This window comes from Hylobates moloch, unplaced genomic scaffold, assembly GCF_009828535.3.
Source record: "Hylobates moloch isolate HMO894 unplaced genomic scaffold, HMol_V3 SCAFFOLD_12, whole genome shotgun sequence".
In the NCBI taxonomy this organism is placed as follows: Eukaryota; Metazoa; Chordata; class Mammalia; order Primates; family Hylobatidae; genus Hylobates; species Hylobates moloch.
This window is the reverse complement of record NW_026652287.1, coordinates 8,286,752-8,300,604: the sequence shown is the minus strand read 5'-3', so window position 1 is coordinate 8,300,604 and position 13,853 is coordinate 8,286,752. Positions and strand designations below refer to the sequence as shown.

Genomic DNA, 13,853 nt, shown 5'->3' with positions numbered 1-13,853 from the left:
CCCTGCCCTGAGTGAAATCTCTACTTCAAGACGCTCACTTTGCTGGGCTGGCCCTGAAGGACCCCCAAGTACAGATGGACGGGGTTTTCCTGGGTTGGTGGAAGAGGGAAAGGCCTGTGAGGCTGAGTCTGGAGGTGGACTGTACGATGGGGTGGGGGTCCTTAGGCCACTTCCTGTGAGGAGCACTGGGCAGGGGCATGTCTGTGATGGTCTTTGCTTCCACAGGGAGTGGAATTTTGGGACAGACTTTAAAACAGACCAGAGAAAGAACTTCCCAGCGTGGAGCTGTGGGGTGGATTTGGGAGGGGAACAGAGAGTGCTTTCTTTGTGTCTGTCTGAAGGGGCTCTTTCTGAAGGGGCTGTGGATGGCTTCTGTTCCCATAGAACTCTCTTTCCCCACCTTGCCAAGATTCTTCTAAGCCACAGAAAGGCAGCTGGAATGGTCTGAAGCCTCAAAATGGATTTGCTGGTGCTCACAACTGAGGGACAGTTTCAGGTGTGGCTTGATCCAGGCATTTGAACAATGTTGGAAAGACTCGATCTTTCACATCTTTGACTCCTGCTCTCCTCAGCGTAGCTCCATTTCCACTGGTTTCCAACCCCCCTACATTCTCAGCCCCCACAGCGGGGGCTGTCTCCACAGCTCTGGAGGAGAACCTGGGTAGGGCTCTCATTGGCCCAGTGTGGGTTACATGCCCATATCCAATCCAGTCCTTGTCCTCAGGAGATGTGGTGCCATTTCTAGAAGATGTGGATGCTGGGTAGGCCCACCCTGCCCTCCTGCAGACATCTGCCATTCTGATCAGCTTCCTGTGCCCCTCTACAGGCCTGGCCAGCTCCCACCTGTGTGTTCCTCCCTGGCAGGTGTGCCACAGACACAGGTGTGGTGGGGTCTCTACCCCTCTGGAGGTTACCCGAGCCTTGGGTGGCACCAAGAAGGGCTGGAAACCCTTTCTCCAGGTCGAGTGTGGTTTCGGCCCCGCAAAGAGCACAGAGGGATCCCAGTTCTCCAGGGCTCTGAGCCGGGCTCCGGGGTGGGTGTGGCCTGGAGGTTGCAGTGACAGGCCATGACCACACCCCTTGTTGAGAACTGGGAGCTGGGGGGCAGGCTGGTGGTGGAGAGCTGGGCAGACCCCTGAATGCCTGGATCCCACGGAGGGGGGCTGGGGTGGGCTTCCTGATGGGCCCCACAAAGCAGCTTCCAGACCAAGCCAGGGCCAGAGGGGTCAGGTGGTCCTGTGTACCCAGCAGGGAGCTGAGACCACTGCGACAAGGGGCTGTATAATCCCGCGTTCCTGGCTTTCCCCACAGCCCCCCTCCCAACTCCCAAATCCCCCGGCGTCGGAGATGAGGCCCCGGATGCTGCCAGTGTTCTTTGGGGAGAGCATCAAGGTGAACCCGGAACCCACACATGAGATCCGGTGAGTGGGCCGCTGGGCTCTGTGCGGGAGGAGGGGGCGGGGGGTTGGGTGCTGGTCCTGACTCTCTTGTGGGATGGGGGTGGGGACTAGGCCAAGCTGGGGGTTCAGGAGGCTCCCTACCCTCGAGGCAGCCCCTCTGGATGCTGCCCCCTGGGGAGGATGGCCGTATCTTAGCCACAGACAAAACTGATTTTTAAAAGACTCTGACTCCAAGGGACCCTCTGTATCCACCCCATGCCCCCACCCCAGGCCTATTCAGCCATGTCCCATTTCACCATTTACCTTCTCCTCCAACAGGCTTTTATTTTAAATCCAACCTCTCAGAAAAAATGGGAAATTATAAACATAACGACTTGTGCACCCTAACTCTCCCTCCCTTCTCCTGCCAGATTTTTTTTTTTTTTTTTTGATGGGATCTCACTGTGTCACCCAGGCTGAAGTGCAGTGGTGGGATCATGGCTCACTGCAGCCTCAACTTCCTGGGCTTAAGCAGTCCTCCTCCCTCAGCCTCCCGAGTAGCTGAGACTATAGGTGTGCACCCCCATGCCCAGCTAATTTTTGTATTTTTTGCAGAGATGGGGTCTCACTATGTTGCCCAGACTGGTCTCCAGCTCCTGGGCTCAAGTGATTCTCCTGCCTCAGCCTGCTAGAATGCTGGGATTACGGGTGTGAGTCACCGCACCCAGCCCTGGCAGATTGTTAGGTATTCACAACCTAACCATTTAGGCAACTCAGGACTGCTTTCCACTCTGTTGTCCAAGTATTAGGGGGACACTCAGCTGCTCCATGTTCTTTGTGACTGTAACTTAGGTTCTTGAGGCCACCCATGAGCTATTGCACTGTAAGTACATTGGGTGCCCTCCCATGCATATAACATCTTAGGCGGCATCCGAATTGAATTAAGGTGCCCCTGCTTGGGAACATCCCACATCGATTTGCCCTCCTCTGAAGCTGCTGGGGCTCAGGCTTCTCAAGGGTGGAGTGTGGGATCCGTGAGTCTTGCCCACATATCTGCGGGGCTCTCTTCATCCACTCGTCCCTGTCGAGTGGGGCCAGCCAAGCGTCTGAGACCTACGGCCTGCGACCCCGCCAGCCAGTCAATGGTCCCAGGAGACAAACGGGTCCACTTCTAAGTTATTTTTCAACCCCCAAACAGCCTTCATCGTCTAGTTTTTAAAATGCAAAAGCCAAAATTAGATCACCAGAAGGCCAGCAAGGGTGGAGGACAGATGCCTTGACTCTCGGGACCTCTGATCCCTTCACAAGTCTTTTGTGATCACCCCTGGGGATTCAGTGGGGAGTGAGATGGGGAGGATTCTCTTCCTCCCAGAGCTTCCAGTTTGATTTCCTAAAGCTCTGGACGTGGAACTGGGGGATACTAGTCGGCCACTCCTCCAGGGGTGTTGAAGGGACTTTTTGGAAAACGTATTTTGATACAATTTCAAACTTTTTTAAAGGTTGCACGTGCCTCTCAAACAGGTTCACTGGTTGTTTATATCTTGCCCTATTTGAGAGGAAATTGGTGACATCCTGCCCTTTAGCCCCCAGATACTTCAGTGTGTCTCTTAAGAACAGGGACATCCTCTTCCATGACAGCAGCATAGTTGTCAACGTCAGGGAAGTGCGCACGGTGACGCCAGCACCTAACCCACACGACGCGGCTCAGTTTCACCCATCGTCCCGATCAGGTCCTTTCCGGGCTCACTTTTCTCCACAGTTCAGGATCCAGTCGAGGTCCTTCACTGCGTTAAGCTGTCTCGCCTGTTTAGTCTCTGTGAAGCCAAGACAGTCCCTCAGTCCTTCTTTGACCTTCTTGACCTTGACATTTCAGAGCAGCCCACACCCGTTAGGCTTCAGAGCATCTGCCCAGGGCCCTTTTGTGTCCACGCTGTGGGCAGGGAATCGGGCTGCCCCCCATCCTGGGCTCACTCTGCTTCCCTCCTGCCCTTTCCAGCTGCAACTCTGAGGTCAAGTACGCCTCGGAGAAGCATTTCCAGGACAAGGTCTTCTATGCGCCCGTGCCCACCGTCACGGCCTACAGCGAGACCATCGTGGCGGCGCCCAACTGCACGTGGCGCAACTACCGCAGCCAGCTGACCCTGGAGCCGCGCCCGCGCGCCCTGCACTTCCGCAGCACCACCATCATCTTCCCCAAGCACGCCAGGAGCACTTTCCGGACCACCCTGCACTGCAGTCTGGGCCGGCCCAGCTGCTGGTTCACTGCCAGCGTGCAGCTGCAGCTGTGCCAGGACCCCGCCCCCAGCCTCCTGGGCCCTGCCACGCTCTGACGGGGCTGGGGCCGGCCTGGGGTGCTGGAGGAGCCGGGAGCCCTGGGGAGGAGCCGGGAGGATGGACACAATGAGCTCGGCCTGGCACTCGGGCAGGAGGCAGGAAGGGAGGCTGCCAGCCCAAGGACCCGTGTGGAAGGAGGCGGCTCCCGGCTACCTGCCCTGACCTACAGGCTAGGTGGTGGTCTCCTTGTTTTGGTGTCAAGGACTCAATAAAAGCATCTATTTTTTTTTTTTTTAGCACTTACTTAAGCTGGCAAGGCAGTAGGGGCACGCACTGTTAGGTGGTGGCCACCTCCAGGGTCAGGGGAGAAGAATGGGTCCATAGCGGGCCCTTGACCAGAGAACAGCCCCAAGCAGTGCGAGGACAGAGGCATCCCAGCCTCAGCCGGTGGGCATAGCTGCCACTCTCCGAGAGCCCTGCCACCCCATGTGTCCCAGGCTGGTGGCCAAGGCCGTGTGTGAGGGAAGAGGGGTGCCTCTCTTCCCTGCTGCTGGCCTGGGGTGTTTCCAAAACAGCCTTTTCACACACATGCAGGTTGCACCGAGAGGTCTGGAGCTGTGGCTCAGCCGCCTCTGGTGGACGTTGAGCCAGGAGGTTGGGCGAAGGCCGGATGCTGATGCCAGGGCTGGAGTTGGTTATATTAGGGGCGGGGAAGGCCTAGAAATACTTTGAGCCATGGCCTTGCCAGTGTCCCGTGCCCTCCAGTGTCGAAGATTTGGGGCACTGCCCGTCAAAATGGAAAGGTTGGTGCTCAGCCTTTGGAGCCTCACCTGCAGGGCCTCCCCAGCTGACACCCATCCACGCACCGCCTCCAGGACTAGAACCCTTGATGTCAAAACCAAGTGCCCAGTGGAGGCGGTGAAGCTCTCGGAAATGCTGCCACCTGTGTGAGGCCGGGTCTGAACTCGAGGGAGTCGGAGCTCAGCTGTCAGTTTAAAGAGACACTGAGGGGAATGGGCAGCCGCCCTCAGCCTGCGTTCCTGTGCGCAATCGATTCCGCAATGACAGCACCTTACTCCTTCCTGCGGCAGGCTCACCCCTGCCCGTGGGATGTTGTGAGAGGAACAAGAGCCAGACGAAGACTTGGCTCAGGGCTCCCTGGAACAAGCCAGGATGCACGGGGAGCTGGGGGAGTCCCCAGCCTGGGGCAGCCCAGCAAGCCGCTGAACAAACACCCCAGAAGCCGGCAGTGGGGCAGGGTGCTGAGGAGATGCCCCTCTGAACCTTCCTCCCCCCTCAGACCTGAATGCACCCCGCAGTTGGGGGTTGCCCCTAACCCATAAAAGGGGAGGGGAAGGTTCCCCGGGGCTTGAGCTCCCTCTGCAGAGGTGAGATGGGGAGATTCCATTCACATCCAGGAGGGGCAAAATGACTGACATATTTTTATGTATCTATGCAGAGAGTGCATTTTCCCTCCAGAGATGCTTTCTGGTTAACAAAGGAATAACTTAAGAAATTGATTGATTATCTTAATAAACTGTACAAACCCAACGGGACTTCCTTTTCTGTCTGTGAGACCCTCAGCTCCCGCTGGGGTTGGGGAAGGGGAAGATGGGTCTCCAGGCCCCTTTTCCTGTGTGGCCATCACTTTTTTTCCACTCCGGAGCTTGTGCCCTAAGGAGCCAGCCTTGGCCCTGATCAAAGGAGCAAAGAAGCACTTAGCCCCTACCCCTGTAGACAGCCTCAGGGTACACCAGCTCCACCCAAGAGCTAGTAAATAAATGCAGAGGCCTGGGACCTACCTAGGGACTGAGATCTGGGGGGCAGTTCCTTGGACGGGCCCGGGCATCTGCACTTTTGATGGTGTGCATGTCTTCAGCTCCATATCCTGGTCCTCCGCTCTGGCCAGCCCTTCAACCCACAGCATCCCTGGAGAAGAGCCTTGGCTGCCACTGCGGAGCAGGCGGCTGGGACGCACCTTACAATCTGTTTCTCTCCATCTCACCCTTGGAGAGGCCCGTGGGGCTCCATGGAGATCGTGAGTGCGTTAAAGGGGACACTCGGCAGCCAGGGGACAGTGAGTCAGACTGGAAAATCAGGCTAGAATTTGCTCCGAGGCTCTGGAGTTGGTGGAGGCAGGGGATAAGGGAGTGTCTTTTGCCACAGAGACTGCTGGGGACAGGTCTTTCAAGGGGATGCGTCACAAGATTGCCATGGTCAGGACTGGTGGTAGCCTCTTGAGGTCCACACCCTGGTCTGGCAGTGGTTAAGCTAACCCTAGTGGGAATGCTATGCGTGCTAATTCAGAGCACTCCTTGGATTCCAGGCTCTGTAGGGAACATTGCATATGAAAAGTTGCCTGCCATCCCTACCCGCTGACATGGATGCGACCGCATCTCCACTTCACAGAGGAGAAAGTAAGGCGCAGAGGGGTTAAGTCATTTGCCCACGCTGGTAGGACGCAGCTGGTAGGAGGCAGAGCCAGGATCTGAACCCAAGATCGGGACACTCTAAACCACCAGCTGCCTGCTTTGATGGAGGACGGCCCCTAACAGGGAAGGGGGGATGGAAGCCAGAGAGGCTGAGTCCAACACAGGTTCACATCAACTCGAGGACGAATCTTGAGGCCTCCACTGGTCTACACGGACAGAAGCGCGCCGCAAGACCTGAGCCCTGCTTTACTCATGGGATTCCCTACAGATGCCTGCTAGGGGTGGCATTCTTTGCACCTTCCTTAATCCATGCAAATTCAACTCCACAAGCCTGATTTTCAATCACAACCTTGATCTCTCACCATCTCGAAAGGAAAATGGATAAGGGTTTCTGACATGTGCAATTATAGTGCCAATGAATTCAACAAACATGGAGGTTCCCCTGGGATCGGTCTTGCTCTGGAGCTCAGGTGGAATCAGCTGAAACCGTCAGATCTCATGGCCTGCCAGACTCTTCCTGTCCCGTCCCATTCCTCACTCCCCTTTCACAGGCATTACTGTGCAAAACCTCTTACCCTCCTAACTCCATCTCAGCCCGTTTCCTGGAGAACCCAGAGAACACGCCCGCCTCTGAGAGCCTGCAATTGGTGGACCTCCTGCGGTGGCTCTTCCACACAAATGGTTTTTGCCTTTGCTGATGATGCTGGAGGCCCAGCCTGCCTGCTGGTCATGCAGGGGCCCAGGGAAGCCCAGCCAGGCAGAAGGTGAAAGGAGAGGGCAAGGGCAACCGCTCTGAGGCCCCCAAGTGCACATGCTTTTCCCTTGAAGCAGCTCATTTGTCCTAGGGGAACCCAGCAGACCTGGAGACAGGCAGAAAGAAGCACTGGTTCTGTCTGATCCTAGCCCTTGGGGACTTCCATCCCTGAAACAGAGACTGGCTGCTGTCCTCAACTGCCCAGCCCTCGCGTGCTGCTGGCTATAGCGCCTTTCCCCATCTCCCCCCAGCCCAGGCACACCAGATGTGCAAGATTCAATGTGCCGTGCCAGACCCTGGTGATGTCCTCAGAGGGGCAACTGTCACCCACCAGGCCCCGGGGAGGGGAAACTGGCACAGGATGGGCTCCGTTGCTGGAAAAGGAACAGGTCACTTCACTTCCCTAAGCATCTGCAAAATGAGCGGAAGGTCTTTACCTCCCAGACCTAAAATGAGATTCAGCAGCCCCCTTCCTTGCCCTGCACACGGTGCTCCTTCCCTGCAAGTCCACTGAAGTCGACACTGGTCCCATCTCTTCCTTGCCAGAATGGGAACGAAAACCAGGGCCTGCATAGCACCCACACTGTGCCTGGCTCTGCTGGGAGCATGTCGTGTATTTAATCTGTTTCATCTTCACGATGGCCCTGCAAAGGGTGAGGAGAATCCTGCGAAGGAAGCGTGTGCCCCCGCCCACCCTCCAGAGGAAGTGTCCGTGTGAGGACAGCTGGTGGCTTGCAGACCGCTGAGCCCTCTCGGCTTTCTAGAGAATCTGTAAACGACTGAATTTTCTTTGATGGCCCTCCTTAGCCTCTCAAGGACAGAATGGCCAGAGAACCCTTCCACCAGCGCCAGCTCCCCAGATTTGCAAATGAGCCACTGCTGCCGACCACCTGCAGCTTCTTTTCCCTCCCCACCTCTGCGGTTGTCCCTTGCCTCTGGCCACTATCTGATTCCCATACAGGTGAGCAAACAGCGGCTATGTAAAAAAACAAACAAACCAAACCAAACCAAACCAAACCAAAAAAAAAACAATAGCTTTTAGGTAGCAGTCACTCCCCATAGCAATACCACTACCCCATTCGACAGACGCGGAAACTGAGCCATGGTGGGGTCGAATGACGGGGCCAGGACCAGGCAGCTGGCCGTGACACGCTGCCCTTGCATCGTGCTGATCCCCAAGCCCCCTGCCCCCTCTACGATGGTGTCTGTCCCCGACCCCCTCCCCAGGGCGAGGGGGCTGTGTCCTGGCCTCTCCACTCTGCCAGCCCCTTATCCTGGTCCCACACTAGGCTCCCAGGTCTAATTCTCCCTCACAATCCATCAGCACCCTTGCAAGACAAAACTGCCCTGATTTCAGAAAACCGCCAAGTTACCTTATTAAGTAATAGCTCACCACCCCAGACACTCCTGGGCCCCCACAAGGACTCGCGTCCAGCCCATGGTGGTGGGCTCCTGAGGGTCCCTGGCTGGGCCTCACCTCCCAGCCTTTGCCCACACAGGTTTTCTCCTCTCAGCCTATTCCCTTCCCTAGACCTGCCTCCTTCAGGAAGCCACTGCTCCAGTTTATCTGTGTCATCCCAGGAAAGCTTGTCCGGAGCCAACCCCAGGGGCTTTGGGACCAGTCCGTTGCTGCCCCCTCTCTGGGCAGCAGCTCTTGGGGCTGGTGGCCAGGCCTCCTTCTACAGAGACTTTTGTGCACTTACTGGAGACCTCCTGATCAGATGGAAGTGAAGGAGCCAGGTTCCAGGTGAGGGCCTAGCTCCAACCCTGGGCACCGTCCCTGCCATCCTAATGAGGGTCGCCAACCACCCCCACCAGAAATCCCTGGGCTGCTTGTTGAAAACACAGATTCCTGGGCCCCACCCTGGACCTAGAGCATCAGACTGTCTAGGTGGACCCAGGAATCTGCATTTAACCAACTTCCCGACGTCCTAAGACATGGTGACATTTGCCACCAACTGTCCTTTACAGAGAGCTCTTTCTAGCTTTCTTTTGAGAACTAGATGCAGTGTCAGTTCACAACACACTTGCCAGGGAGGTTCAGAGCCAAAGGCAGGGTCAGGAGAGGAAAGACAAGAGCTCTGCCCCTCAAGGGCTCTGTTGGGTTTGAGACAAGGATTGCACTGTGTTATCAGAGACCCAGAGGGGAGAGAAGATAGGCCAGGGTAGTGTGCTCTTCAAGGAAGTAATGCCCCAGCTGGGTTTTGAAGTGTGTATAGGAGTTTTCCAGGGAGATAGGGGTCAGGGGAACAGCAGGAGTCTTCAATTTAAAGATGGAGCAATGAAACAGCCACACAAGACACGGGTGGATGACATCTTTGGGAGTAGATGGGATGACCTCTTTCTTTGGGGGTAGATGGGACGACCTCTTTCTTTGGGGGTAGGTGGGATGACCTCTTTCTTTGGGGGTAGGTAGGATGATGTCTTTCTTTGGGGGTAGGTGGGACGACCTCTTTAGGGGTAGGTAGGATGACCTCTTTCTTTAGGGGTAAGTGGGATGACCTCTTTCTTTAGGGGTAAGTGGGATGACCTTTTTCTTTGGGGGTAGGTCAGATGACCTCTTTCTTTGGGGGTAGGTGGGATGACCTCTTTCTTTTCAGATGACCTCTTTCTTTGGGGGTAGGTGGGATGACCTCTTTCTTTAGGGGTAGATGGGATGACCTCTTTCTTTGGGGGTAGATGGGATGAACTCTTTCTTTGGGGGTAGGTCGGATGACCTCTTTAGGGGTAGATGGGATGACCTCTTTCTTTGGGGGTAGATGGGATGACCTCTTTCTTTGGGGGCAGGTGGGATGACCTCTTTGAAGGCTGAGGACCAACTGGCTTGTAGCTGGGAGACAGAGTGGACCCTCTGAGGGCAGGAGGCTGCGAGCTTTCCATGCACCTGCAAACAACTGCCTGGGTTGGGTCTAAGTCCCTGGTCCTCAGAGAAGATACGCCGTGGTGCTGAGTGGTACCAATTCAGAGGCACAGAGATGGGGGCTGGTGGTGACGACCGTGAGGGCTGAGCTCTGTGATCCACTCCCATCTCTCTGGTCTAACTGGTGGCTGAACGAGATGCTGTGGGATCTTGGGCCTCACCGACGTGAGTGGGTAACCCTTGGCGGCTGGCATGACCACCACCCCGACCCATCCTGGATTCTGGGTAGGGGCCGCTCTGTGCCCTGGGTGGAGGGCAGGACTGCCTGGGACAGGGCCCTTTGCCGGCTCCACACTGCCATCTGCCTGCCGGCCTCAGAACTACAGCCCAGTGCCAGGCTCAGCCCTGTTGGGACGCATCAGAGCCCGGCGAACAGATGAGAAACCAAGGCCCAGAGGGCACCCGAAGCATCCCCAAGTTCACACAGATCGCAATCACCAAGCTGGAATCCAGGACCTGCATGGGCCCAAGGCTTCTGCTTATTTGTAACCTGGGCACAGTAATCAGGGTGGGACACCGAGAGCCAGTGAGGCTGGGCAGAGCCCCTGAGGATGCCCCTCCTCCCTGGTCCCCACTCCAGGGGAGGCAGGACCCTGGGCAAGCCTGGGCCCTGAAGGCTTTGGGTCCCCTGGGAGGGTCGGGGCAGAAGGTGGCAATTTCTGCTTCCAGCAGACCATGGTTCTCCCTTTCACTGCCCCCAGTCCTGTGGGGCTGGTTTCTGCAGTGCTGGATGTGAGGCTGGTCAGACACCAGCACAGGGCCAGGGACCCCCAGCCTTGGCCATCCTTGCTGGCAAATCCCCATCAGAACCCCCAAGGCTGGATTCTGTGTTGGCACCACCCCTTTGTCCCTGCTTACCAGTAGCTGGGCCAGGGTGGGCCCTCTTTGGGGATTTGGGACTGCCTCTTTCTGGGTGAACTGAGGTCAGCACCCCAGACTGCCTGGGCCTGAAGGCTGAGGGATGGCGATAGGCAGAATTCCAGGATCCTGGGACGCCCATGCTTAGCACGACTCAGACGCACTTCTGAAGGAAGAGCAACAAGAGAATGCCCTGCTTTGCAGATTATCTTGTGCCTATGAGGGGCAGAGGGCCCACCTCCCGCCCCCTTTGCACTCCCAAAGGTTTTAGGGGAAGCCGGGGCCACCCTGGGAACCCACCCAGCAGGAGGACTCAGCTTTCGCAGGGCAGGCGCTTCCTGGCTGCCAACTGTCTACACATCTGGTAGGTCTTGGGTGGAGTGGGACACAAACTGGGGGTCCTCACTCCACAGTGGCTCCAGGAATGCCATTGGGGCAGAGCTGACCTCATGGCTCTGCCAATAGGAAAGGTTCTCTGACCTCTGCTCTAGGATGGGGGCAGGCCTCAGAGGCCACCCTCAGGCCAGCGCTGTCCCCATGGGCTTGGGGACATAGGATGGCTAAGAGGTTGCGATGGGGCTGTCCAGATAGAAGCCCTACCGGGAGGCTTCAAGCCACTCCGGATCAGCAGGGGAAGCTCCAGGGCAAAGGTGGGCTTCCTCCCTCTAGGGAAGCAGGCAGTGGCACCACAGGGGACCCCAGTGCACTCCCCATGCCAGGGCGCCGGTAGCTATACCTGGGGACCAGTGGGCAAATGAAGTCTCTCTGACGCCCTTCCAGCTCAGCCACCCAATCTGGCTCCGGGGACTGACGCTGCACACAGGACCGGGCACCAGGTGGGGTGTCAGGCTTTGGGGGAGTGTGGAGGGGCAGCCGTGCCGCTGTGGCAGCGTAGGGAAAGGGCAGGAAAATGAGGGGGAGGGCCCAGGCCACTGGCACCAAGGGACAAGGCCAAGGGTGACTGGGTCAATAGCGAAGAACTGTGGCCATTCCCACGTTCCACTCTGCTCCAGAAGGGATGCTGCGGGCACAAGACAGGGCACACCCAAGATGTGGTACACCTGAACCCAAGAAGCACCTGAACAAGCTGGCAGAGGTTGCTCTCTCTCCTGCCTGTATTCAAAACACACCGGGACATCCCCTTTCATGATCTCCGTGGGCAGGGATGACATTAAAATACTCCAATTAGGAAGTGATGGCCATTCTGGACTCCATGGATGTGAATATTAGATACCTTCACTATGGGTGTGAACACCCAACACCCTCACCCTGCGTATATTTGATACTCTTGCCATGAGTGTGAACATCTGACATCCTCACCATGAGTGTGAATACCTGACACATGGGTGTGAATACCTGACATCCTCACCATGAGTGTGAACATCTGACACCCTCACCACCATGAGTGTGAACATGACACCCTCACCACGGTGTGAATACCTGACACCATGGTGTGAATATTTGACACCATGGTATAACACCTGACACTCACCATGTGTGAACATCTGACACCCTCACCATGGTGTGAATACCTGATACATGGGTGTGAATACCTGACACCCTCTCACCATGAGTGTGAACATGACACCCTGACCATCGTGTGAATACCTGACACTCTCACCATTGTGTGAATACCTGACACATGGGTGTGAACCCATGTGAACATCTGACACACTTACCATGGGTGTGAACACTTGATACCTTCACCACAGATGTGACTATTTGATGCCCTCATGGTGATGTCCTTACCAAGGGTATAAATATTCAACTTGCAAAAGGATCCACTCCCTGGTGACTCGGGGATGTGGCCTTGGCCCTCCAGGGGTATCCTCCCGCTGTCCCCTGAACCCCAGCTGCCTGCCCTATTGGCTGCCCAGTCTGAGGTAGAGAAGAAACCTTTGTAACTGGAGTATAATTTGCTTTTTAATTAGAACGACGTGTGTAAATGACAGAATACCACCACCCTGTGCAGATGGCGGCCACAGAATACGCATCGAATTCATTCTGCCCAAGGAAGGGAGGGAGGGAGGACACAGCGGGGCGTGAGCCAGCAGTCCCCGCCCCCTTGGTCCTGCGAGTGATGGGGTCACCGACTGTCGGCCTGCACACGCCTCTTGAACGGTAAGCAGGGATCAAAAGCACAGCAGCAGTAATACTGGGTAAGTCCTTCCTTGCGTAAAACATCTGAATTAATTCATTGAAGGTATCAAAAATATACCCTGTAAACCAATACATCATTTACATCTGCCTTTCCTTCCCACCGCTGCGGCAACGATGTGTGAAAAAAACAGTCCAGTCCTCGGAGCATCCATTTGCCCCAGGCCGCACCTGGCCCTTTTGTCCGCCCACCTGGCCTGACTTGGTTTCCAGCAATCTCGTTGGCTGGGGCAGCCTGTGGGGACCGGAACGAGCGCACTGGGGGCTGGACAGGGCCTGCGTCCATCTGTCCAGAGCGCTAAGCGGGATGGGAGGCGGAGGGAGGGCGCGGGGGCTGCGAGCTCAGTTTAGACTTTGGTTCCAAATGCATTTGGGGGAGGCAGTGGCGTGGAGGTGCGTGGTCATCCTGCTTTGGGTCCCTGGCCGCCCCGGCCGCCTGCGTGTGGCTGCCACACGCCTGCCGTGCCCCCTCCCCGGCCCCTTCCCCTCCCTTCCCGAGCACCAGGTAAACATCCCCTGAGTAAGGTCTGCACAGGGCCAGCCCGGGGCGGGAGTCTTAGTTAAGGCTTTAGACAGGCAAGGATGCCGGCTCTGGACGGACGGATGGATGGAGGCGCAGGCGGACTCAGGGGCTCCTTCCTCGGTGGGGGGAGTTGGCAGCCACCCTGCTCCTGCCGGGCTGTTCCTGTGGCTCGCTGGGACCTGACACCGCCCCCCCTTCCCCCGTTCTGAGTCACTCGCTGTCGGAGAGTGTCTCATACTGCGAGCAGAGCAGTGGCTTGGGCTCCTCGTCCCAGGCGTGGTGGGCGCCAGCGAGGGGCCCGCTGCCCGCGGGGAGGCCCGGTGGGGGTGGGGAAGCCATGACACCCGCCTGCAGCCGCATGATCAGGGGATTGTAGGGGAATGGTGTGGAACCTGCGGGAAGAAGCAGAAGATGCCCAGGAGGCCTCTGTGAGCCCGGCAACCCCTGCTGGCCGCCTGCCCACCACACCGGGAAACGGAGGCCTCAGCGTTTCTGTCCAACAGCCCTCCCAGCTCTTTCTAATTGCGAACAGGTCTCAGAACCGTCTGCCTCTCTT

General features: G+C 56.9%; 2 protein-coding genes across 25 annotated transcripts in view; one reads left to right on the top strand and one right to left on the bottom strand.

The window, feature by feature from the left end:
* The window catches only part of RFLNA (refilin A), a 342,765-nt gene extending 337,561 nt beyond the window's left edge, over positions 1–5,204 (top strand). For 3 of the 5 annotated variants that reach the window (XM_032168352.2, XM_032168351.2, XM_032168355.2), the window contains 2 exons: positions 1,312–1,421; positions 3,376–3,936. In XM_032168352.2, the coding sequence (XP_032024243.1) occupies positions 1,348–1,421; positions 3,376–3,709 (408 nt within the window). In that variant the 5' untranslated portion in view covers positions 1,312–1,347 and the 3' untranslated portion in view covers positions 3,710–3,936. Of the gene's footprint in view, positions 1–593; positions 882–1,311; positions 1,422–3,375 lie in introns of those variants that run through there. The other 2 variants (XM_032168350.2, XM_032168349.2) reach the window with 2 other exon arrangements.
* A 7,318-nt stretch (positions 5,205–12,522) lies between these two features.
* NCOR2 (nuclear receptor corepressor 2) overlaps positions 12,523–13,853 on the bottom strand; it is a 244,402-nt gene continuing 243,071 nt past the window's right edge. For all 20 annotated transcript variants that reach the window (XM_058425856.1, XM_058425868.1, XM_058425870.1 and 17 more), the window contains one exon: positions 12,523–13,689. In XM_058425856.1, the coding sequence (XP_058281839.1) occupies positions 13,508–13,689 (182 nt within the window). In that variant the 3' untranslated portion in view covers positions 12,523–13,507. The remainder of the gene's footprint in view (positions 13,690–13,853) is intronic.